This window comes from Castanea sativa, chromosome 8 (assembly GCF_040712315.1).
Source record: "Castanea sativa cultivar Marrone di Chiusa Pesio chromosome 8, ASM4071231v1".
Taxonomy (NCBI): domain Eukaryota; kingdom Viridiplantae; phylum Streptophyta; class Magnoliopsida; order Fagales; family Fagaceae; genus Castanea; species Castanea sativa.
Genome location: NC_134020.1, coordinates 56,121,582 through 56,146,869, shown reverse-complemented (window position 1 = coordinate 56,146,869; position 25,288 = coordinate 56,121,582). Strand labels below are relative to the sequence as shown.

Below are 25,288 nucleotides of genomic sequence, written 5' to 3'. Positions count from 1 at the left end.
TGAAAATATTGACATGCTTTATATAAATAATAAAACATGAAAATAAAATTTTGACTTTGATAATATATATACAATACATACACACACAAAAGATGTGTTGATTTTTGTAACTGGGCCTAAAACCCTAATTTATTTAATTACTTGTCATTTCCCTAGCTCTCCTTTTTGTCTTGTCTATTGTGCTGCAACCCATTTTTTAATTTTTTTTTAGACAGAAAAGCGATCGACGTATATTGATAAATAAAAAAGAAGTACAAAAGAAAGTCTTGGGTCTACCACAAGTTAAGAGAACCAAACGCAATAATAATTTTAAAAAAAATTGTCCTACCCAATTCACATGGGTTAGACTGTTGTAATAAGTTGAGTTGGACTGAATGATGTGCGTCAGACAGCATTGAAAACGTAAAATTTTGCAATATTTTACTTAAATACCCTCTTAAGTGGCAAGTTGTTACTGGTTGTTACTGTTGGGACAAAAAAGTAATCTTAGTATTAAATTCAAATTTGAACCTATAACAACTAACCACCTATGATTTGTTGTAAAATTATTATAAAAATATTATGGACGTAGCACTTCTCTTTATAATAACATGCTCACTAAGTAAAACTTAACGGGTGCTATATAGCACCCGTTAACAAAAGCCAATAAATATATATTCAGGTTTTCCTATCTCAATGTCAGTGCTCTTTTACGTTTAGAAACCCTTAGCAGCTGGTAATCTCTCTCTCTCAGGGAAAGTACGATTAGAGTTTCATAATTTGTTGGCTTTGTTTGATCAGTGTATTTTCGGTTGCTAGGCGTTGATTTGTTTAATATCCTTTTTACTCAGATTTTCAATCGGATTTGTTGTAAATCCATCCTTGTTGGTATTAGGTTTTTTATGGTTTCAAAGTTAGATGATCAAATACTCTACACATATGTAACCGTTTTTATTTTTTCTGCAGTTAACGGATTAGCCAGCTTAATCTCTTTTATCCTGACTGGATCACCAGTTACATTCTGAAGAAAAAACTTATAATTAGAAGTAGTGGTCTTGATCTTAAAAAAGGTCGATGATGAATTTGGCCAACTGAAGCTGCCACCAAAGCTTGATACTCACTGTATTCTTCAGTTTACCTATTGCCCGGTTCTTCTTGATTCCTGCATTGGACATTCTTGTGTGGTTTTGATTCACTTTGAGGCATTCATTAATTTATTGACTTCTTTGTTTCCATTTAATAATAATGGTCCTCAATTACATTTGTGTGATATTATTCCCTACTGTCATGTTATGTTTGAATACATTTGCTTTGCACAATTCTTTTTAAGATTGCACCGCCATTATTTAATAATGAAGTCTGACCCTTTTTTTTTTTCCTGCCCAGGGAAAAAGCTTTACCTTCAATTGGGTTAGACAATGTTTTGGTATGGCCTCTAAGATTAACTTCCAACTTAGCTCATTATTTGGTTGCCCCTCTTTGAATATTTGTTTTCTCCATTGTATTTTTGTGTATATAATATAATCTCACTAACTAACTAACGCTTCTTGACTTTAATGTGTGTTGGATTAATTGTAGGTGAAGAAGATGATGATAAGCCTATTTATGTCCCAGATGTTTCTGACCATTTTTCTCTAAAAATGCCTATTCTTAGCAAGGATCTCACTCACTCTGTACCCCTCAATGTCCCCCCCAATTGGGGAATGGAATCTGATTGGAGTAGACGATTATGAGTGGAATGAAAGCTTGCCAAGAAATATCTCATCGCTAATCTTAATTTTTGTACATTCTGTGAAAGATCATTATTGTAGTTGATACTCTCGCACTAGTTGGACAATTCCTTCAAATGCCAAGTTGCTACGCAACCCTATATTAGAGTCCAATGATTTTATTTAGCATTTTAAGGTTTTTATTTTATATTGCTATGGCAGCCATGACTTTTTTTTTTTTTTGTGAATTTAAATTCTATTAAATTCTTATTTGAGTAGAATTTATGTATAAGGTTAGTTTGGGATATCTAAACTTTAAAGTCTAAATGGAGAAAGCTCTAAATAGTAGTATCGATAATGTCTTTTCTTCTCTCTTCCCCCTCCCAAAAATGTGATTTTCTTTTCTTGTTTATTTTTCACAAGGTTCTAACATTTTGAAAAGTACATTTCAATTTTAGCAGGGTTCAATCCAAAGACCCCTTTATAATTTAATTTTTTATATAAGCAGTAACAAATCAAAATTTAGCAAATGAAAAATTTTGTGGAACTAAATTGTGATAGATCTTAGAACCAAACCACAAGAGGATAGGTTGCAATTGAAAGTAATATGTCAAATCTTCTACTTTATTTTTACGGGTAAAGAACGATAAAAATAAAAACTTATTAAATTGTGAACAATTTAAACCTAAGGAATGTCACGCTAAAGAATTATAGTTAAATTTTGATATTACAAATCAGAGTTACAGTTCACATGCCCTGGTCATTTCTCATCATACCATCATTTTTGTCATTTAATCCAGTACAAATGCATAATAGTACTGCATTTATCCCCAGCCATATCTTCCTCATCATCTGGTCCTTACGGGTATGCTTCAGTGGATCTCCATTGAGAAAAATTCGCATTCTGATGTGAAATCACAAATATACGGTACAATGTCGGGCATCTTTTTATCCATGTCAGTATAAATCATTGTTTTGCTTGTAACAACAAAAGTTACTTTTATTCACAAAGAGTATGAGCTCAGGCTTTGGACTTCTTCTTGGCCCATAGAGGAGGCCTGATTTTGTACTCTTCCGTTGGCTTTTCCTCTTTCTTGACTTCATCCTCTTCTAGAATGTCCTTGGAGAAGGCATCGGGGTAAGCTTTAATACATTTCTGCAAAGCCACGAATGGGTGCACACAGTCTGAGCCCTTCAAAGAAGAAAAACATAACAGGTTAGCTGCATTCAAAAGTTAAGAGATTCTTTTACAAATAATAAAATCTTGATAGAATGCTATCAAATTCAGTCTGATCCTACAAACACCATGCTCTGGTGATGGAAGACTCGATGGTACTTAACTTCCCAAGCATCCAGTTTAAAAATTTCCTGGCCATCAACCTTGTAAAAGCAGATTGACAGCATCAAGTTATGTAAATAAGCAGAAATGCCAACAAACTACAAATATATGAGCCCTCAAATCCAACAATGTGCCATTTGGTAGCTGGGAAGACGAGAGACTTGAAAATTCAATCAACATCTTAATTAGTATTTAAAAAAATTAAGAAAACACTCCTAAATCCTAATGTGTTCTCCTGTCTCCACAGTAGCCATATGATCATTGAAGTAACCAAAAAGAAACAGGCTCTAAAGATGTATGATTTACTGCCAGCTTTTCAGAACTGCAGTATTTCTTACCTAAAAGAACTAGTATGTTCTATTTTGACAGATTCAATTTTGATGTAATACATTTTTTCAGGTGCTATTTTCCTTCCCCCACCCCAAACTTTTCCTTATAACATTTAAAGTGCCATACTAAATTTTATGTCATAAAGTATAGGGAGTAAAAATATGGAAATGGTATACAAGAATAATTATTTGCATGTAAGAGATCCGACATTAACACAAAGTAGAGACAAACACGTGTTAGGTCAAAACTACCTTTTCCTCAGCCGTACTCTTGAGGAAGCAAAGGAATGCCTCTGAAAATTGAAATCCGCATTGACCATTTCGTAAGTCAGCTATGCAAGGGCATTCTAAAGCTTTCTGAGCCTTTGCCTCAAGAGACTGAAAAATGGAAATTCCAATTTAATTATTCACTTTTTAAATGGAGGAGTAAGTTCAAATCTTTAAAATGAACCAACCTCATTCTCATCATTGCCATATGCAGCAGCTTCTGTAAATGCAAAACAAGACAGGATAGTCAGAAATTGCACCAATTTCTAAATATAATTATCCAACAAGGTATACAAGGATGAAGACACCAGCATTTCAATAACATATGTAGTATGTGGTACAAATTCTTTTGGATTTTTTTTGTGGGGGGGGGGGGGGAGAGAGTTTATATATGTTTATTAAAATTAATGTGACTTAATTATATCGGAGTATTCTGGGACTCAGCATAACCAAAAAATTGTGTGCTTTAGTCTTTTAAATAAAATACCACCAAAAGTTGTAACATAATGCAAACCTTGGCTTTCTGAAACAAAATAAGTGTCTTGAAAATATAAATTAAAGTTTGTAATATTCTTAGTTTACTGTTTTCTTGTTCTCTTCTACTTTCATAAATGCCTCTGGTCATTTTTTGTTTCCTAGTCTGAATTCTGAAGAGCCCCAATTTAAGTCTTCCATGCTACATGTCAAATGACAAGGTAGGATTGTACGTGTTATACATATATCAGTAGAAAATTGGGTTGGCTGATCCTTTTCTGCACATGTTTAGAAGAGAGAAGCACCGACTTGACATGATTTCATACAGACGCTGACACTACACAGGCGCAGCTACTTCATTTTGGTAACAAATAAAAGAAGAAAATACTAACAATAGAATAAACAATGGCATCTCAAAATCCTAATTAACTTTTTGGGGGGTTGGATTAATGATAATGAGTCTTACAGTTGATTAATTATAGGGGTATGCTGATACCTAAATTAAAACACACGTAACATTGTGTGGGTACTCAGGCCAGCCCTTGGTCCGAGGTAAAAATCCTGAGTACCCACAATAAAAGGAAGCTTTGTGTACTTGTAGTCATGCTGGCTTGACACCTTTGTGTCCCACATCAAAGAGAACTTCCCCACTTTCTGCCTTATAAGCTTTGAAGCGAAGGAGTAGTGTACTATAGTTATTTCTACAAGGCCAACCCTTAGTCCGAGGTGAAAATACTGAGCACCCACACATTATATACCATAAATAAATAAATTAAAAAAAAAAAGGCAACTAATGACAACCCTTGTTCACCTCCACAACATTTAAAATACTGCTATAAAAGATCTACAGGCAACTCCTTAAAATTAAAAATTAAAAAATTAAAAAAAAAAAAGACGAAAACAATTAAAAGAAAGGCATGAAAATGAAACCCATAATTGGATTCCCGTGAAATATGAAATGAGAAAAAAGGCGTACAAAGACAGAGTTATGTGCTATAGATATAGATATAGATATAGAAAGAGGAAAAGGCAGAGGGGTGTTGGGGAAATAGATTAAGAGGTACCAGCAATAAGGGAGTCCAAGTTTATGGAGGAAGTAGCAGCAGCAGCAGCAGCGTGAGAATCCGATTGTGGCGTTACTGCAGGGGATAACTGCTCTCCTTCTCTATCTACTGCTGCCGCTCCCGCCGCCGCCTCGCTCTGCACTTGACCCATCCTATTCCTATTCCGATTCCTGCCTTCTATCGCACAGAACCAAAAATATGAAATTTTTTGTTGTTATTCAAGCAGGCTGCTTCAGCTTCAAGTTCAACACACACCATTAAACAATTGAAAGAGCCACTGGGCCATCATGAAAAGCAGCCCAACTAGATATTACTTTTCTGTTTCTTTTCCCTCCCCCACCCCACCCCACCCCACCCCACCCTTTAATGTTACTCCTATTTATTTATTATAAAGCTCTTGGGGAGGAGGAGGAGGAGAAGTGAAAGCGACCTAATTCTGTTTGCTTGTTGATTGTTTTTGCGATAATATTAATATTTTCAAGAAAATTAGTCATTTTTTAAAATGTATTTTCTATAAAACAATCTCATTTTTTTATATTTAGTAACAACCTTAAATAAGTTAAAAAAAAACAATTTCTTAAGATATAGAGTTTATTTTCCAAAATAATTAAGTAGAAAATAATTTCTAAAAATAAGCCACATTTTTTCAGTTAACCAAAAATAATATTCTTTTGACTTATTTTTCCTGATGTTATGAAATGCTGAAAAACATAAAAATCTACCATCATACAAAGTTTTCCATTGAAACAAACATAACATAATTTTATTTTTAGGTAACTACTACACTCTACACTTATCTCATCCTATTGGTGTAGGTACAATTTTTTTTGGATGAACGGTGTTAGTTACAATATATGCTCTAAGGAATCTAACCACTCTATATCTTGATTTTAAGGTTACCAGTGCTACACAATAAGCTTTATCTCACCTCACCTTCAACTCAATTTTTGCATGTTAAATAAATCAATCAATCAAGGAAGAAAAGTTTACAACTGTAACTAACCTGAATTTTGTTTACAACAGTCAATACTAATAGCCAGCATGAATCGAATTCAATCAGGAACTCCAATACATTGCCCAACAAGAAGAAAAATAAATTAAAAAAATTCTCCCTCTTTTCATATCCACAACCATTTTCCAACAGCAAGCAATTGTTATTGTCATATGCAGAGCTTAATGGGGGGTTTTCATTCACTCTACACACTGAATAAGTTAACTGCCCATCTGGGATCGCATTACGTGCGGGAATTTGCAGTGGAGATCCCCTTAAGCACAATCAAGGAATCAACATCATAAAACAAAAAATGGCTTCCAAAGTTTAACCAAAAATTAATTGGCAACCAAGCATGATGTGTAACAACATACTAATTCTTTGCAACACTACTCTTTCCAAATGAACTATAACTTACAGACTGACTTACAATACAAATTCCTGTCCTGTACAAACTCCAAATCATAAGTGAAAAGCAATGACATATTCTTAGTCAAACGTTATCTGGCCAAAACTCCCTATAAAAAGCCCGCTCAAATTCCTTCTCTTGCAATTGTTTTTCCAACTCCTGCATCTTCCTTATCCTTTTTGATAGTGTCTTGCATTTCTTGGAAGGCAAATGATCCTGGATTCACAATGATAAAAGGATTGTTAGACAGAAGATTTTAGAAAATATGATAGTTTGAGACAATCAGAATAAACATGTATTGAGTGAGGTCAAGAAGTTGGAAGCTGTACAGTTCACTAGTTGATGAATCCAAAGAGGCCTTACAATAACCTAACATTCATTCTTGGGCAAACACCACAAGTGGTCCTTACAATTTACAAAATTTTCTAATTCCATCCCTATATTTTCATAAGGAACAGTTTGGTCCTTAAATAATGCAAAATGATCCATATGCTGATTGAGACATTTATTTATTATCCGATTGGACAAATTTACAATAAATAAAATATATGGAAAGTCTTTTTTATAAGTAGTAAAAATTTATTATTAAAATAGATTACTTCATATGCCAATAGTTGGAGGTGGGGGATTTGAATCCTAGATGTTTTCGTTGGAAACACTAGGTAATGCTGGTGGATCTACCAAGCTCTTGGCAATGATGAGCACTCCATAACTTAAAACAATTACAAAAATATATACAAAATAAAAGTCTTGGTGGCCTAAAAATTATATCTGAGCAGCTCAAGTGAAGTTAAAGTGCCATGTGGCCACCATGATGGCTCACTATTGCCATGTGGCATTGACTCTATCAAAAACAGCTAAAAACAAAGAAAATATATTTTAAGTATATTAAACTTTTTTTTTTTTTCCTTTTTATATCACTGTATTTCCTCACATTTTCTCATTAGCCAAAAATGGAATATAGACAATATTTCAGCAAATTCAAGTTCAAAAAGTGAAAAATTACACATTTTAAGGAAGAAATTGGATCGTTTTACATAATTTAAGGACCAAATGGCTAATTTTGAAACTCTAGGAATGAAATTAAAAAATTGAGAAATGTGAGAAAACCAAATGTAGTGTTTTCTGCCTTCCATTCTTTGTAAAATCTCTCCTCTATGTAAATCTTCATTATTGATTCAACTAGCAACTGTATCAGCACCATGACAAATTATACCATGAAAAATCAAAAATCTATTTTTTTATTTTCACTTTCTGAAAAATTCAATAATTTATTGTTTATTTTGCTACCATTATTCTTCCATGGTTGACAAATAAATCCAAGGACAACAAAAATCCTCAGCTACCCTTCCCTCCATTCTTAGAACTTCTTATAAAATTTAGGTATTGCGTTCATTTAATTACTACATCTATATGAGTGTTCTATGGGGGTTTGCTTGTCCTGCAAAACAACCCCCCACCCCCCCCCCTCCCCCTTCTCCCAAAAAAAGAAAAGAAAAAGATGATGATGAAAAAGAAGAAGGAAAGAAATAGAATTTTAGATTATTCAAATAAAGCAACTCACCTGATCATTTTTCTCATTAGATGCAGCAGTGTGATGAGGCTTCTTGGTAGTCTTCTTTACTTTATCTGCTCCAAGGCCTCGTTTATTATTCTTCAAATATGTTTGTACAGGCTCCAACCTACCCTGTTTATACGATAAAACATAATAATTAGATTTTGCGACCATATAACTTGCCATTATGGTAAGCAGGCTCGGCACTGAAACATTAAAAAGAAAGTGCACACCAGCTAAACAAAAGGGTGTTGAAAGAGAAATAAACAAAATGACAGTTCCAGAGTTTACATATTACTGTGTTCCACATGGCTTTGGGATCACCAACCCGATATATGAAGTAATTTACCCCACCAACAATTTAAAATATAGGAAAGAAGACCAGCACTGAATGTGTAGTTATTATATAAGCAAAGTCATACTTGTTATCATTTCATAGCAGCCAAAAATCATAAGGAACCTTCAACATCTCTAAGCCGAGCAACTAACATGTCAACAAGAATACAATATAAGGTTTCTCTTCATGACCTATGGAAAGAACTCCCTGGTGATCCCTAGCTTGCAGCATGTCCGGTCATTAACACCTTGTGCAACTGTCATCAGCGTTAAATAACCCTTTAACACCAGTAGTAAATAATAAATACTAAAAAAACATTATAACCCACTCCCACAAGCGTATTAAGTATTTCTTGACTGGAATTGGGAAACTACAGGTGAATTTTTTTTCTTCATTTGTGAGTTACATGCACACCCAGAAGTATTGAACCCATGACCTGCCTTATAAATTAGTCAATTCTTTTCTAATTGACTCTAGACCTACTGCAGACTGGGTTTTTAGTTCCAAAAACAAGTGCAGTGTTTGCTGTATCTTATATTCAACCTAAGTCCTCCAACAAAGCAACCTTTTAGAGTCTGCAATCAAACATTTACTTCTCAGCTTTAAAACCCAATGATCCCTTGCTTAAAAACCATATCACAACCTACCTTATATTAGCTTTCCAGTCCACAAAACCAGATATTCCAATTTTACTATTATCCGTAATTCCTCACCAGCTTGAAGTTTGCCTTTTTCTTGCTTATTTTGAACCCCGAACCAGCCCCTAAATTTACGCCATAATTAAACCTTAAACCAACTGATTTTCTTGATATCTCCTGCAGCAAAACCCTAGCACACGCAACCCCAGTTCCCTACAACTAAACTGCAGCCAATGCTGTTGCTTCTAGCAACCTAAAATCTGCCAAAATTCAATGAAATCAATTTGGTCTTACTTAAATCACAAAGAGGGCTGAGTGTTTTGGGTTTGGGGGAGTAGGAAAGGATCTTCTTTCATGGTCCAGAATAAAGTTTACAAATCTAAATGTGTATACAGTGCAATAAACCAAATTGGTATAAGTTGGATTAGCAATTTAGCATCTAAAAACATATTATTAATAAACATATTGAAATCCTAGTTTATGGCAAAAGATTTCAAGAACTGCCAAGAGAAACAATTATATATAATAGTCATTAGATTATTAAAGAATAAAAAGAAAGAAAGGAAGGAATGAATGAATGTGCAAATAAATAAAAAGATTGGGAATTTGATAGGAAAAGAAAAGGAACCTGCTGGGAAGCACCAAGACCGGTACCTTCTTTCCAACCGTGCTTTTTCAAAAGCTGAAAGAAAGAAAGAACAAATTTTAAAAAAATCAAAAGAAGTAATTAACAGGGAAAGGGACGATAATGAGAGAGGGAGAGAGACGAACCTGAAAACCAATGTTTGAGGAGTCTATGGCTACGGCTGAACAATTATTTGAAGAAGAGGAAGACGACACCTCATCTCCCATGGCTATGGCTACGCCTTCCTCTTTTCAGCAAGATATCAGTATCAGTATAAGGGTTGGATTGATTTCTCAAAACAAAAGGCTTTGGCCTTTGCCTTGTAATATTATAGGAAGGAGGAAATCAAGTCACCGACGTTGTCTTCTCGTCTCCTCTCGTTTTCTCTGAGGACCCAACACCCACAATGTCTGTTTCTGGCTTTTTGGGAACGGACACGGACACCCAACTAATTTAATTAAAATGTGCTCCTACATATTTATGCTTTATTATTTATAAATTGTACATTCACTTTCTCTCAAATTCAATTTCCATCATCATCATCATGTGACTTCAATTTCATTTAATTTAATTTTCTACCTTTTTTATTTTATTCAATTTAGTCCTCATATTTTATTTACTTTCTTTAATTACAAATTTATTATAAAAAAAAATATATCTTATCATCAAACTTTCAATACGCAAATCCAACCAAAGCCATAAGATCTAAATTCCCATGAGTGAGTGTGAGTGATAGGGAAATGTCGACTTCCTTTCCTAGCTTTCTAATCCCTCTTACCTAATCCACATTGTTATAAATCATTAAAACGGTTGGGGTTCTTACAACAACAACCACAATTAATACATAAAAATAAATAAAAATTCATATGATTTTCTCAATTTGAAAAGGGGTGAAGGTGGGTGGGTTGACCATGGTGGATTCCTTCGTGAACAAGACTAGTTAAATCGAAGGGTTTTACAAGTGTGTGAAAGTGGTGGCAAGTTAATGTCGTTCACGCTTGCTTTTTGGTGGAGTTGCAACATTGCCTAATGAGAGTGAGGGAGGGAGAGTGGATAGGTTTTGATTGTTGTGTATTAGGGAGGTGAATAGGTCCAAAATGTCGAAAGAGTTTCAAAGATCCAAACTTTTGATGGTTTTGATTGTTCTTCAAAAACCCTTTTTCATTTTCCCTCTTTATTAGAAAAGTAGTGAAATGAGTCATTTTGTTTCCTTTTTGTTATGTTTGGTTATTAGGAAAGTTCTTAGATTTTCTACACATTGTTATTCAAGATCGGTTGAATCCATGTGTTTTTGGATTTCTATTTTATTATTTTCCCTTTCTAATATTTTTTATTAAATTTTTGTATTTAAAAAAATCAAACCTACGTTGTTTTATAGATACTAAACTACAATATTTTGACAGATATTAACAGAATGATCGAATTAAATAAAGTTAAACTTAGTGGACATAGCATTTACAAAGTAACTTTAATAAAGTAATTTTATTTTTGATGCTAGCGGTTGCTTTGTTTGTTTGAAAAAAATGGTTAATTGCTTTTGTTTAGCAAGATAAAAAAGAAAAGATTTAATCTTCATTGAACATGCACACCAAATAGGACAAATTATTATTATTATTATTATTATTTTGTGTTTTATTTTTTACAATCATAGGGAAAAATATTTAGATTATCATGGTTGATAAATTTTAGGGTTTAATTCGACAAGAATACAAAAGAGTGGTTTTATCATTTATGGGGTTAGAGTTTAAAAAGCTTTGGATTTTTTTTCTACCCTTCTTGTCCAATAGGTTGATCGGTTAATGTTGTTAATTAACAAAAATGTTTAAATTTTAATGGTTAATGAAGTTTAGGGTTTAATTTGACAAGATTAAAAAATCTTTTTTTTTTCTTTTGGTAAAAAAAAAAGGGTTAATTGGTTGCAAAGGGGAAAGCAATTTTTTTTACCTTACCAAACGGCAAACTTTACACAAATGTCCTAATATGTAAATCCATTTTTTTTTTATAAATATTATAATAAAGTAGGAAACTCATATTTTTGATTGTTTTGAATTACTTGTAAAAAAAAAAAAAAGTAGAAGAAGAAAAAGCAAGTATTTGTTTGGGAAGAAATAAAAAAGGGAAAGCCCAAAATATAGGCAGATCTGTTTGTAGTTGTAGTTGTAGTTGTAGTTGTAGGCCGTGGGCGTGGCTTTGAATTTTGGTTCTTTCATCTTTGGGCTCTTCTTCACGCCCCTCTTCTCGTCTCGCTTTGCTCTGCTCCAACAAACCTAAACCCACCTCCCATCCCCATCCCCATCCCAAGAGAGATATAGAGAGAGACAGACGAAGAAGAAGAAGACGAAGAAGAAGAAGAAGAAGATAATCGGAGATGGATTTGGACCAGTGGATCTCGAAGGTGAAAGAGGGTCAGCATCTCCTCGAAGATGAGCTTCAACTCCTCTGCGAATACGTCCGTATTTCCTCCATTTTTCCCAATTCTAGGGTTTTATTTTACTATTTGTATCGATCTCTCTTTCCTTATACGTATATATATTTTGTTTGTATTTTCGTATTATTAGGGTTTATGTTACTTCACTTTGGCCTTAAAGTATATGTAATATTGCAAATCAAATTGTGTGAAGCATCCAACATCGTTTGTTTATGGAATCTACTCAATCATTTGTACTTTGTAAACAGTAGGCAATATCACCCATGCGCTATTCTGTCTTCTTTTTCTTAATTTTGTATTCGTAAATTACATAGGAATCCAATGCATCTTGAACCCACGACCTCACCCTCTTTCTAGGGATTTGAGTGAGAGTTCATTGGCATTCCAGAGCTCTATCTTTATGATAGGTAGCAGCTAGAATGTGAATCCAAGGTTCTAACTATGACCCTTGAATGCTTGACACCCTTCCTGCTAATGTACAAGATGTGGCTGCATCTTATGTTATAGATGTGAAAAATATGAAATATATCTCAATCTTTGTGTTGTTTTTTTGGTTTTATAATGAAACTGTTGATTCCCACATCGTTGATTTCTTGAATGCTGTCTTGTGCAAGTTGACACGTATTGGTCCAAAATAATGATAGACTCACTCCATGGTAAACGAGGTGGGTAGCAAGGAATTCCTCCTATTAAGCAAATCTATTGCTTTCCCTACTAAAATGTGCAAGAAGACATCCCTGTAAGCAAGCAGCTTGCTTCATCAGTGACAGTTTATGTTGATTTTTATTGTCAAGATCTTTAGAATAGTATGAATTTGAATAGGACAGGATGGTGGAAAAGAATATATGTAGTAGTTGACTCTGATTTCTCTGTTTATGATTCATAGTTGACCCCAAAATTTGAGACTAATGCACAATTGTTGTTGCTTCTTTTGTGGAATGATATTCTACTTGAAATCTATCTAGTGAATGTCAAGCAACAAGATTCTTTCAATTGTGTATGATTATTTGGCCATAAATATTCTATTTAATGACATTGTAGTTGTCAATGCTTTTTATAAAACGAAGTTATTTGGCCATAAATATTCTATTTAGTGAAGACATGCATTCTTTCACAAATTATTTTAGATGTTACCCTTTTTTTTCCTCCTTCTTGAAAGTGGTTTATAGTTGGTGTTTTCTTATTTGCTATTATGTAATTATCACAGGTAAAAGAGATCCTTATTGAGGAGTCCAATGTGCAGCCCGTCAATAGCCCGGTCACTGTTTGTGGTGATATTCATGGTCAGTTTCATGATCTAATGAAACTTTTCCAGACAGGAGGTCATGTACCAGAAACAAATTATATATTTATGGTATGATTTACACCATTTGTTAGAAAATGTTCTGACATGTTATTGCACCATCTGATATCATTTGCTAGTATGATGGGGTGCTTAATGTTTCTGAATTCTTGGCAGGGGGATTTTGTTGATCGAGGTTACAATAGTCTTGAAGTTTTCACTATTCTTTTGCTTCTTAAAGCTAGGTATGTTTCTATAGGCATGCTTGAGTTTGTCAGTGACCTTATTTCCCCCCCTTTACACTGTTATATTATATGTAAACTATATTCTTTAGTCATATCACTTCCCTTAGTCTTGTTCTTTTGTACTTCATGAGGGCAGTTACCCTCTCTGTTGGCCCTCCCAACAAAACTAGAATATATGGTGTACAATTGATTTCAGTTTTGGCTGGTAGTAAATTGGCCAAATACTAAATCATATGCCAGTGAGAAGAAAAGGACTTTGAAGTTCTTGTCCCCCGCCCCCCCTGTCCCTCGAAGAAAGAAGTTTGAAGTCTAGTTAATTAACCAAAAAAGGTTACTATGAGTAGGATGTATGCACACATGTGTATCTTCTTTTTTCAAATGAAATATAAAATATTACAACTTTCAGATAATCACCCTTATTGAAATCTAGTTTGTTAAGTACATGTTTAGCACAATGATTTATGTTTAATGGATCAATGCACCTATTGATTGTTGTGCTGTCCAGGCATAAGAGAGATAGGAAGTACTAAATTTGGTTTTTGATAAATTGTAGATTTTTTTTGCCAATATGGCAGGAAGACAGTAAGTACTCATGCAGAATATTTGGATGATGGTTGTTCTATATATATATATATACACATTTTACTCATTAGGTGTTTATTTTTTTTATATCTTTAACTTTATTTGGTGTTGTGGTAAACTTCTCCTGACAGATTGTAGTATAGTTGGGCCTTAAGGATCAGCACTAAATTTGAGAGTGTTATTCTTTTGTTGGTTGCACATATCTATGTAATGGTGACCTTTTTTGGTTGTGAAATCTCACATTGATTTATGTCTGGGCTCCCTAAAGGTTCAAACCTGGTAATATTATGAATGGTGTGTGTGCATTTGCTTTTAATACCTTTCTGTTTGACCTCATTTGTTATCAGATGTTTATCCATTTCTAAAAAAGCTAATTTTGCCGTTGTTCTTTTTGGTGCGGTTCTGTTTGCTCATAGATACCCAGCAAATATTACCCTTTTGCGTGGAAACCATGAAAGCAGGCAATTAACCCAGGTGTGCTCTTCTGTCATATTTTAATTGTCAGTTGTGTCATTTGAGTTGCTGAAGTGTGTCAAAAGTCAATTATTTTTAGACTCTTCAGAGTGATCTGCATAGTTCTGTATTGAAATGGCATTTTTGCATTAGGCAAAGATGCTCCTCTAAATTGGGGATAGAGGAAAACAATAAGGTGATTGTATTTTTGCTAACTTAGTCATGTATCATTACATTTATTTTTATTCCTTCCTCCCTCAGTTTGATGTTATTTTGGGGGTTCGAGGAGTATCCCAGTGATTCTAGCACCTCTTGTGGTGCCTGGGCACTGGGGTTTGAAGTTTGAACCCCACCAGTCTCCTCCCCCTATTTACCTATATAAACAAAAGTGATTTTGGAATGCATTTGATTGGTTTTAAGGTTTGTGGCAAGTAAATTTTTTATATTTGCCGTCATAGTATAAGATTTTGGTGATTAGAGTTTTATAGGATTATAAATTAAAAGCTATCTATTTCTTGTTTTGGTTGGAATTCAGATGGCATACAAACTAAATAGATTGATGGTTTCTTTCCTTTTATTGTATATTTCTTTTAGGGAAAATAATAAGATTGTAAAACTTGTCGGTGATACTTAGGGTATATTGCTGATATACTGATTTTGTACCCTTTGTATATTTCTTTCATATATTGATATAATTTTACATTGTGTACAAAAGACTATAAAACTAAATGCAGAATCCCTCACCATCTCATTGATATCTTTATATTTATTTATTTTTTTGATAAGTAATAAGACTTTTATTGAAAAGAATTGAGCATCATGTTCACGATGGTGAACACTTTGAACAATGAAACCTTTATATTTATTATTGTTATATGTGTGGTGTGAACCAATTTGATACATAAGAGATTAATACAATATGCAATTTTTACCTTTTCAGTTTTGTCAACAAGATTGGTTTGGCTTTCAGGGAAATGTTTTTGGTTGGTAATCAATATTGATATCTTGAATAGAAATTTCTAGTTTTGTTCTAAATATTGTAGTTTGTAATATATTCATAGTGACAATTACTTAAAAAAAAATCAGTGGCAATCACAACAGGAAATGTGAAATACTTGTAGTTGAGAGATTCAATTCACTAGCGGTTATTTGGAATTAATAAAAAAAATTAAGTGGTGAGTATTTGTTAATAAAATAATTGGATTCACTAAGTATATTAAGTAGCGGATATTTGTTAATAAAACACTTGGATTCACTACTTATCAAATAAAATAAAGTACTTGTATTCAACAAAGTTTTTAAAATTTTGTTATGATTGAGTTTTGTAAAGCTTAAGCTATCAAAAGTAGCTATATTTAAAATGTTCTTGAATTCCCTTCTGAAGATCTCATTGTTACAAGAAGGGCATCTTGCATTTGCCACAAGTCAGATTTTTGGTATGATATGCTTGTTAAAAAAGAAGAAAGGATTGTGGTTCTGATTTATGTTGATGTTGAATTTCTGACTTTGCTAGGTATATGGTTTTTATGATGAGTGCCAGAGGAAGTATGGAAATGCTAATGCATGGCGGTATTGTACAGATGTTTTTGACTATCTAACGCTCTCAGCAATTATTGATGGAACTGTAAATCTCTCTCTCTCTCTCTCTCTTCTTTTTCTCTGTTTGTCTCTCTATCTGTATTTAGGTTACATCTAATGTAATTGATATACAATGTTAAATCACTTAACAACTTTTATAATTGCATCTCCACTTTTGGAATTTAACGTGTTTGTTTGCTTTTGTTGTCCAGGTGCTTTGTGTCCATGGTGGTCTTTCTCCTGACATTCGAACAATTGATCAGGTTTTTTCCTCTCTTTAGCTGTTGGTCATCTGAATTATATTTAAAAATATCAATATTAATATTCATTTTATGTCGCAAGTAATGCATGGGCTAATATATGCTATATTACATATTTTATGTACTGAATGATTTCTGTGAAAATCAATCAAAGGTATCAATCTCATTTTCCTGAATAGTTTTACTAATAATCAGTTGAAGTAGTTGTGTTTTCTATTTATTATTTAAACAAGTCACGTGGATGGTTCTATGAATCACCATGTAGTCGGATGGAGGAATTTTCTTTCAAATCAATTTCAAGGTTAACTTTTTCCTTTGGTGGAGGGCTTCAAGTGATAGTCTAGTGGTACTGCACCCTTTGTGGTGCTTGATGTTTGTGGTTCAAACCCCTCCTCCCCCCCTCCCCACTATTTACCTATATTAACAAAAAACCATTTTAAGGAAGTCCTGTTGCTCTGTTTCTCTATAGACATATGAAATAAGTATGATCGCTGAAATTCTGCACCTGATGGTTTTTCTTTCTCCTTCTTTGGTGCATGCATGAAGATGGATAAAAATTCTGTTACTTTTGTGGTTCATATATTTGGATTGCTTAGGATGCAGGAATTGTGCAGTTGTATGGATTGAATATTATTCAAACTACTTCCTTTTGCAGATAAGGTTAATAGAACGAAATTGTGAAATTCCACATGAGGGGCCATTTTGTGATCTCATGTGGAGTGATCCCGAAGATATTGAAACATGGGCAGTCAGTCCACGTGGAGCAGGTTGGCTCTTTGGGTCCAGGGTCACTTCAGAGGTAATATGACATGCTCTCAAGACTCAACTTTAACAGGATAGTTTGTTCTCCAACTTAAGAATATTTGCTCTTGAGCAGTTCAATCACATAAACAATCTGGATCTGGTTTGTCGAGCACACCAACTTGTACAAGAAGGCCTTAAGTACATGTTTCAAGATAAAGGCTTAGTAACTGTGAGACTCTACTTTTTATTTTAGTTTTGCTGCTTAATTATTTGTAGGTTGATTGAGTCTTACCTATAAAAAAAAAAGGTTGATTGAGTAGATTGTTTCTGGAAATTTGCAGGTGTGGTCTGCACCAAATTACTGTTATCGTTGTGGGAATGTGGCTTCTATATTGAGCTTCAATGAGAATATGGTGAGATATTATGAACTGACTTTATTCCTTATGTTATGTGTTCATGATAAAGTTGAATGTTCAGATTCAGACTTGCATGATATATCTTATACTATGGTATATGGAATCCTTCTGTCATTGTGTTAGGCATAGTTTATTATTTTCTTTAGCCCTGGGTGTGGGGTGGTGATGCAATAGGTGTTTGATTCAAATGTTACCATTACAAAGAGAGGAGGGGGAAAAAGACACTGCATCCATGATTGACCATTTTTCATGGCTGAATTAAGGGGAGGGAGGACGGGAGAGAGAGGACACCATTTTTTTTGTGTGGCGTAGACACTGACTTTTACAAGATTGGAGAAGATACATAGGCGATATTATTGACTGCCCTTATTGTTGGTATTGATCTTTGGCCCGTTGTTGCTGCAGTTCCTAACATTGGCATCCATGGTTGCCTGTCTCCTTCCCCAGGATTGTCCAAAATAATCATGAACGAATTTAGCAGTTTTCTGAGAAAGAGAAGCCTCTTAACATTAGTCATATTTTGAGAAGGGGCATTATGAACTCATTTATCAAAAAATATTTTTGGGAGGGGGGGGGGGGGTGGGGGGGAGAATGAGGTTATAGCAGCAGTACAGTTGGTAGAAGTGAAGATTTCAGGTTGGGGTAGGAGTGAAGGCAACGTCAAATTGGGGATTTCTTTACGTCTTAAGTTTTGTTGTTCTCTTGCAGTTTCTCTCTCTTTTTGTTTGATATTTGTGGACTTGATAGCCAGCCAAAATGATGGTTATTATTTTGATGGTTCATCATATTGGATCATGTATCGACTTAGTTTGCATCTTAGGTTCCATATATTTGTCTTCCTTTGGTTTCATTTACTCATGTATAGTATATTCATTCTGGACAATGTGTCTGTAAATACATTTTTTTATGTGTATAAAATAAAATACTACCCTATTCCTTTTTCTTGTCTTGTTTAGAAAAATTTTAACTTTTTAGGGATATCATTTACTATATTCTCCTTTTTAAGGGCACTTTAGGAATGTTTATAAAAGTGTATCCATTGACTTTTCAAAAATGATTATATTTTGGATGTCCCAAAATAGAATAGAGGACCAAGAAATAGGGATGGAGGGAGTCAATAGTAGTTGCCAACAATATTCTTTTACTGTTACTAGTTTTTAAAAAAAAGTCACTGTTTTGGACCAAATTTTATTTCACTGAAAAATATGGAAAAATGTTTCTCGGAAGACAATTATTTGTTATTTAGCAAATATTATTCTGTAATACTTTGTTGGTGGAGCGGTTGGAGGTTGATGTTTGTCACTGCTGTTCTTGATTAGTAATTCTGATAATACATTTTAAGATTTTATGATCATTTTTATATTGACCATGCATGAAAATCTATTGCAATTTGACTAAGTACTCTCATCGTTAGGGTCATGACTTGGGCTCCTGCTTACATTGGCATGAGCTGTTTCCAAGCATTGCATCTTAAAAAAGGAAGAAAAAAATTATTTTTAAGGAATGGAATTTTTAGGGAATAACTAAAAGCTGAATCTAGTGTTTGTCAGCTTGTGCCATTCTAAACAGGAATTTCCTAGATTTGAACTTATTGTGAGGATTCGTTATTATGTTAAACCATGTTGGTGGATGCTCATTTCTGCCATTTGAAACAGGAGAGAGAAGTCAAGTTTTTCACTGAAACAGAGGAGAACAACCAGATGAGAGGGCCAAGGACAGGAGTCCCATATTTCTTATGATCACAGAGAGTTATTTGCCTGCATTACGTGTAAACCAATTGAAGAATTGTGATTTGATGTTGAGACTTGAGAGTGCCATACTGAGGAAGCCCTGAATATGTTGATGTTTGCATCTGGCCAAGTTGCTTTAATATTTGTGAGCTGTGTATTAGGTTGCTAATTGTAACTCCATCCATTATTTATCAGTTAATGTCCTCATTCCAGGAAGTTTCTGGTCCAGCCTGCTCTTGGATGCTTGTGCTATGTATTAGGCTGTTATTGTTGCTTAGGTAATTTTAACTAGCATCTTATTTTTATGCCATGTATTTTAGCACGCATTTGGACTTCCAGACTGGTTTTTGTGCATAACCTGTTTCCTAGATAAGTTGGTTCCAATGTGGGGCAGGAAGTATCAGGAGAAAAACATGCAAGAGTAAAGGGGGTAAAGAAATTTATTACACCTGATGCATCTATGAAATGGGAATTGTCATCATATGTTATTTTGTTGTGGTTCTCTCTCTCTCTCTCTCTCTCTCTCTCTCAAATGAAATGACTCCCTTCCCTATAATATTTGGGAGAAGGGTGAGACTGATGTTTAGTTCAAGACTAGGCCCATGTGTAAACTATATCACAGTTATGATTGGGATGGATGCCAAAGATCTAAAATCTAATTTCTCTCTGGTTTTATAATGTAACCCTTACTATATTTGATCTAAAATGTTTTTGAAACTTAAAATCTGTCCTAGGATCGGGAAAGATTGGAGAAACCTGCTAAACTGCTTTCTTGCACTTCAAAGAAATGGCTATCGTAATGAAATTTCAATGAAGGTATGTGTTTCACATGAAGACCTAACTGAATTGTAAAATTTGTTGGAAGGACCCGATCATGAATTTTATAGGCGTTACATAGTACAATGATTAGAAGATTATAGTGTACCCCGCCCTGGGGGGCATGCCTGTCATTTTCGGTTTAAGGCATTTTCCGTATTTTTGCTTAGACAAAATTTATGTACAGTATTTTATGTGTTGTTCTTTAGTTTTTTTTTAAAGATTTTGTCATGCGACTATTTAACTTAAATAATATATTTTCATCCAATGAGAAAAAAGTCACGTGGTAAAATTTTAAGAGAGGAACTTAAGAAATAATACTTGAGTATTGTACTTAAGTCTTGTCCTTTGTTTTTTTTTTTTTTATTATTACTATTTTTTTTTGCTGAATAAAAAGGGGGGGTGACCATGTGTGACTTACCCCTTTGGGCGTGATCATAAAGGCATCTTCCGCTAGAGAATGTTAGATTGAGCTATAACTACTGAAATGTTTTGTTTTTTATTATTATTATTATTCTCATTGTCTAGAACTGGAAGTATAAGTTTAGTTCCAAAATAAATAATAGGGGTCCAGTGCAGTACATTAATCCAGGCATTGGTTTCGCCAAATCTAGAATCTCTCCGCTTGCCCATAGAATATTAATAAAACTTGATTCTTGGAAAAAGTTGAAAGATGATTTATGAGATATATCATATGTAATACCGAAGGTTATTTTATTATTATTATTATTTTTTTTTTTTGGGGTTGCATTGGTTAGATATTCTACACAAATCATATATGGTACTTGGAATATGCTGTTAGCCAAGTTGGAATAGAGACTGATGAAAGATAGGATATTTGGGTAAAAACTATAATTTCTAAAGATTTCAATGGACCCTACTACTCTCTGTTGTCCCCCAATCGAGGTGGGGGCAATTAGAATGGGCATAAATGGGTTATCGACAAAGGGTCCAGTGCTAGGTTTTTGGTAGATAAATAGATTGGAAGCTAATATACCAACATACAAGAGAGTTAGTCGATGGAGGGAACCAATTTGTTGAAGATCTTATTTTGCTGTGATCAAAGTAATAGCTACTAGCTGAAGATGTGATGCTACAAAGACATTAGAGTCTAGTTTAATCTCAGTCTCATGGAGGTCCCTGTTTCATCAGTTGATGATGTGCATCTTCAAAATTGATTTTGTGCTCTTGAAATACCAACCAAACTATATGTGAAGTAAGTCTATGTTATTTGATCACTCACTCTTGATTGCGAGTGCTCTCTCTCGAATATATGAGAAAGTCTACGATGGTTGCATTTTATTATTGCCAGTAAACAATGAATTTCCTTTCAATATAGTTTATACTTTATATTAGAAAATAATAATAATAATAATAATTAGAAGCCGGCACATTCATTTTTAGATATGTTGGGTGTACAATTATGGAAATACCTTCACTTTGTCAACCGTGGACACTGTACTTCGTCTATGACTATGATGTCTGTAACTGTAAGCTCCTGAGCGTTGAGTGCAAGGAGAGGAGAGCCACGTTCTGTTCTGTTCTTATCTGAGTTGGATCTCATCAGGTCAGGGTGGAAGATGACGACGGGAAATGGCAACCCTCCCATGGCGAAGAAAGTGAGTCACTTGATGGAAATGTTCGGGGACGTGAGGGTCGACAACTACTATAGGCAACGCGATGACTCTCGCTCCAATCCTGAGCTTCTCTCCAACCTCAAACAAGAGAACCATTACACCCATTCCATCATGTTCGGTACAGTACTACTTCACTTTCCTTCATCCTCTCCTACTAGTTAGTACTATTACTCTCTCTGCTAATATCAAATTACACTCATTCTCATTATATATTATATATTATAGATACCAAAAAGTTTGAAGATGATCTGTATGCCGAAATAAGAGGGCGGATCAAAGAGGACGATGTGTCTGCGCCTGTACGCAGAGGGGCTTACTATTACTACCATAAGACTCTTGAGGGCAAGCAGTATGTTCAATACTGTAAGCGTGCTGTACCCAATCCGGACGCCCCACCTTCTGTGCACGACACCATGCCCGATGCTCCTCACAACGAACATATTAATCTTGGACGAGAATGTTAAGGCTTATTAATCTCACCTTTTTTATAGCATTGCTGCGTTTAAGCTTAGTCCCAATCACAAGTTGGTGGCTTATGCTGAGGATACTAAAGGAGATGAGATTTATACTATTTATGTCATTGATGCTCACACTGGAGCTCTTGTGGATAAACCTCTTGTTGGCGTCACTGCCTCTCTTGATTGGGCTACTATTGGTGATGGGGCCTTTGTTTACATCACCATGGATCAAACTCTCCGCCCTCACAAGGTTCTACTTCTACTTCTTAATTTCTTCTATTACAAGTATATAAGACTATGATAAGTACCCACTGGAGGTGTTGTGCGTGACTTACCAATTATTCAAAAAAAAAACCCCCCCCCAAATTAACAATATGTCTTGAATTAGATAACTATAGCTCAGAATTTGGAAATCACACACTCATTCTTGGTCTTTGTTCCTTTGTTATGGGTATTGGTCTGTTTCTATTGCTCACAGGCATAGTTACATAAATTGGGAGAGGAGCAATCAAGTGATACCTGTCTTTATCACCAAAAAGATGATACCTTTTCTCTTGATCTTCAAGCTTCCGAGAGCAAGAAGTTTTTCTGTTGCTTCTGAAAGTAAAAATACAAGCTTCAACTTTTATCTTGATGTTTCAAAGCCTGAAGATGGACTTCAAGTTCTCACACCTCGTGTAGATGGCATTGACACCTCAGTCAGCCATCGTGGTAATCATTTTTTTATCAAGAAGAGGACTCATGAGTTTTTTAATTCTGAAGTTATAGCTTGTACTCTGGATAATACATCTGAAACTACACTTCTTCTTCCACACAGGGAAAGGTAATAATCCAATCGTAACACACCATGATGCAACAGCTTGCACAGATGTTTGTGCAAATTTATCATTTTGTGAACTTATTTGTTGTGTATCACTGTATCCATTTTAGAAAATTTTGCATGGAATGTAATATATCGTTTGTAGCTACTGTTCCCTCAACACTCTTGGAGGGCATGAGGTTCCATGGTCTAAATAAAAGCTTATTAAATTTGAATTTCGTCCAGTGTAAAAATTCAGGATATACAACTCTTTAACGATCATATCGTTGTATATGAGCGCGAGAAGGGCCTACCAAAAGTAACTATTTATGGCCTTCCAGATGCTGAAGAACCGCTTAAGAGCCTTCAAGGTCGTCATACAGTTGAACCATCAGGGTCGCAGTTCACTTCCAGCATTTTACAACTTGACTATAGCTCAATGAAGACTCCTCACTCAGGGTATGATTATGATATGTAGACAGGCATTTCTGTCTTGAAGAAGATCAAAACAGTTAGTTATATAACCAAATTAGTGTTCTGCATTGACTTCTGATTTGCATGCTCAAAATAGTTGTCATATTTGTTTTTTCTGATCTTTTCTATGAGTATGATTTGTCTATGGATATATGTGTGCGTGTGTGTGCATGTGCGTGCGGGCGTTCATTTTCCTGTGTTGCAATTATAAATTAAGTTGGAACATGCTAACATTGAATTGCAAATTTGAATACTTCTGTGTGTGTGTGTGTGTGTGATTTGACTTCATGATGTACATGCTTGCTCATTTTATTAATCCAAGAATCCTCAAATGCACGGGATGGCAGAACAAACATATATTAAATCAGTGAAATTATACTTGAAAAAGCTTATTAAATGAGGATACACAGACTTTGCTGATGGGTTTTTTAAAGTAGTGTTTCAATATTTGTGGAAAGAGATCAAGAAAATGTGGAGTTAACCAAGGAAGCCAAGCTCACAATGCCAGTTACAAATACAATATTAATCAATACATTTCAATTTCCTATCTCTTTTAATAACAAATCCTGCTCTGTAATTTCCAAAAATGTCAAAATATACTTCCTGTTCAAAACTAGCTAGAACAATCACATGAATTTTCTGACTTTATGGGATTGAAGAATCTTGAAGACTGGGACATACACAATATATATTTTTCGACAAGTGCACACACAATTCTGATTTGAGAGCGTTGAAGTCTCTGTATATTCCCACCCACACTTCCCCACCCCCACCCCCACCCCCTGCCCCCAAGTTGTTTTTGTTTATACATTTGAAGTTTAGATTGATCTAGACTGAAATTTAAGAGGGTTTGATTTTATTTTCCGTTGTTTAGGAAAATAGCTTGTATCACAAGTTTGCAGAGTTCAAGTAATAATAAAAAAAAGAAGTAGTTGGATCAAATGGTTTGGGCTGTTTTTTTTTTTTTTTGGTAAGTAATAAATTTTAATTGAGAAGAATGGAAATTTTTATGCACGCTGGGAGTGCACATTAAATACTCCTAAAAGATACAAAATACCAACATTGGGTACAAAGACACAGTGAATCAATAAAATCTGAAACAGAATTTGAGTCACTAGTGCCTATGATGTGGGATCACTCAAAAAAAATCTCTTAAGAAACCAATTCGGTCCATTCAGTCCACATTGGCTCCATTCAGTCCACATTGGTTCTATTCTGTTCACTTCGATCCATTCATTCTTATATGGTCCATTCGGTCCAATTTCTAATGGCTTACAGCTGCTAGAAATTCTTCATCCCCCATTTGCCGCCTCAGCTATAGCTCAGTGGCATGGCTTTGAATCTAAAAGTGCTAAAAATCATGGTGTTGATTGATTTGCGATCTAAACAATCATATATTCTTTTCTTAATGAAATCTAAACAATCATATATTCTTTTCTTAATGAAATCGCAGAGCAGTGACTGATTAAATTCTCATAACTATAATATGACTCGCCAAAAAAATTGATAATTTTAAATAAGAAACCGTGCAATAATAGAAAGATCCTCATAATCAAATACTTTGTTCCCAAAAGAAAATTGATAGAACTTCTAGTAATGGAAACATATGAAACAAAATAAAATATAACATATCAAATTTTTATTTAAAAAAAAAAAGAATAAAGGCAAGA

General features: G+C 34.3%; 3 protein-coding genes and 1 pseudogene across 3 annotated transcripts; 2 read left to right on the top strand and 2 right to left on the bottom strand.

The window, feature by feature from the left end:
* Positions 1 to 2,333: 2,333 nt before the first annotated feature.
* Positions 2,334 to 5,502, bottom strand: LOC142606783 (mitochondrial intermembrane space import and assembly protein 40 homolog). The gene is made up of 4 exons (XM_075778123.1): positions 5,162 to 5,502; positions 3,812 to 3,843; positions 3,609 to 3,734; positions 2,334 to 2,880 (listed from the first exon to the last, which is right to left on the bottom strand). Exons 1-4 carry the CDS (start codon positions 5,310 to 5,312, stop codon positions 2,710 to 2,712), a joined length of 480 nt encoding a protein of 159 aa, XP_075634238.1. The 5' UTR covers positions 5,313 to 5,502; the 3' UTR covers positions 2,334 to 2,709.
* Positions 5,503 to 6,369: 867 nt separating this feature from the next.
* Positions 6,370 to 10,166, bottom strand: LOC142607159 (G-patch domain-containing protein C1486.03). Its single transcript, XM_075778585.1, has 4 exons — positions 9,863 to 10,166; positions 9,720 to 9,773; positions 8,126 to 8,248; positions 6,370 to 6,777 (listed from the first exon to the last, which is right to left on the bottom strand). The coding sequence occupies exons 1-4, from the start codon at positions 9,941 to 9,943 to the stop codon at positions 6,646 to 6,648; spliced, it is 390 nt and encodes a 129-aa protein (XP_075634700.1). The 5' UTR covers positions 9,944 to 10,166; the 3' UTR covers positions 6,370 to 6,645.
* A 1,643-nt stretch (positions 10,167 to 11,809) lies between these two features.
* Positions 11,810 to 19,915, top strand: LOC142606782 (phytochrome-associated serine/threonine-protein phosphatase). The gene is made up of 10 exons (XM_075778122.1): positions 11,810 to 12,165; positions 13,352 to 13,498; positions 13,604 to 13,671; positions 14,670 to 14,727; positions 16,220 to 16,330; positions 16,497 to 16,547; positions 17,200 to 17,343; positions 17,422 to 17,517; positions 17,630 to 17,701; positions 19,360 to 19,915. The coding sequence occupies exons 1-10, from the start codon at positions 12,085 to 12,087 to the stop codon at positions 19,441 to 19,443; spliced, it is 912 nt and encodes a 303-aa protein (XP_075634237.1). The 5' UTR covers positions 11,810 to 12,084; the 3' UTR covers positions 19,444 to 19,915.
* Positions 19,916 to 21,285: 1,370 nt separating this feature from the next.
* Positions 21,286 to 24,992, top strand: LOC142606585 (uncharacterized; annotated as a pseudogene).
* The last annotated feature ends 296 nt before the right edge of the window (positions 24,993 to 25,288 follow it).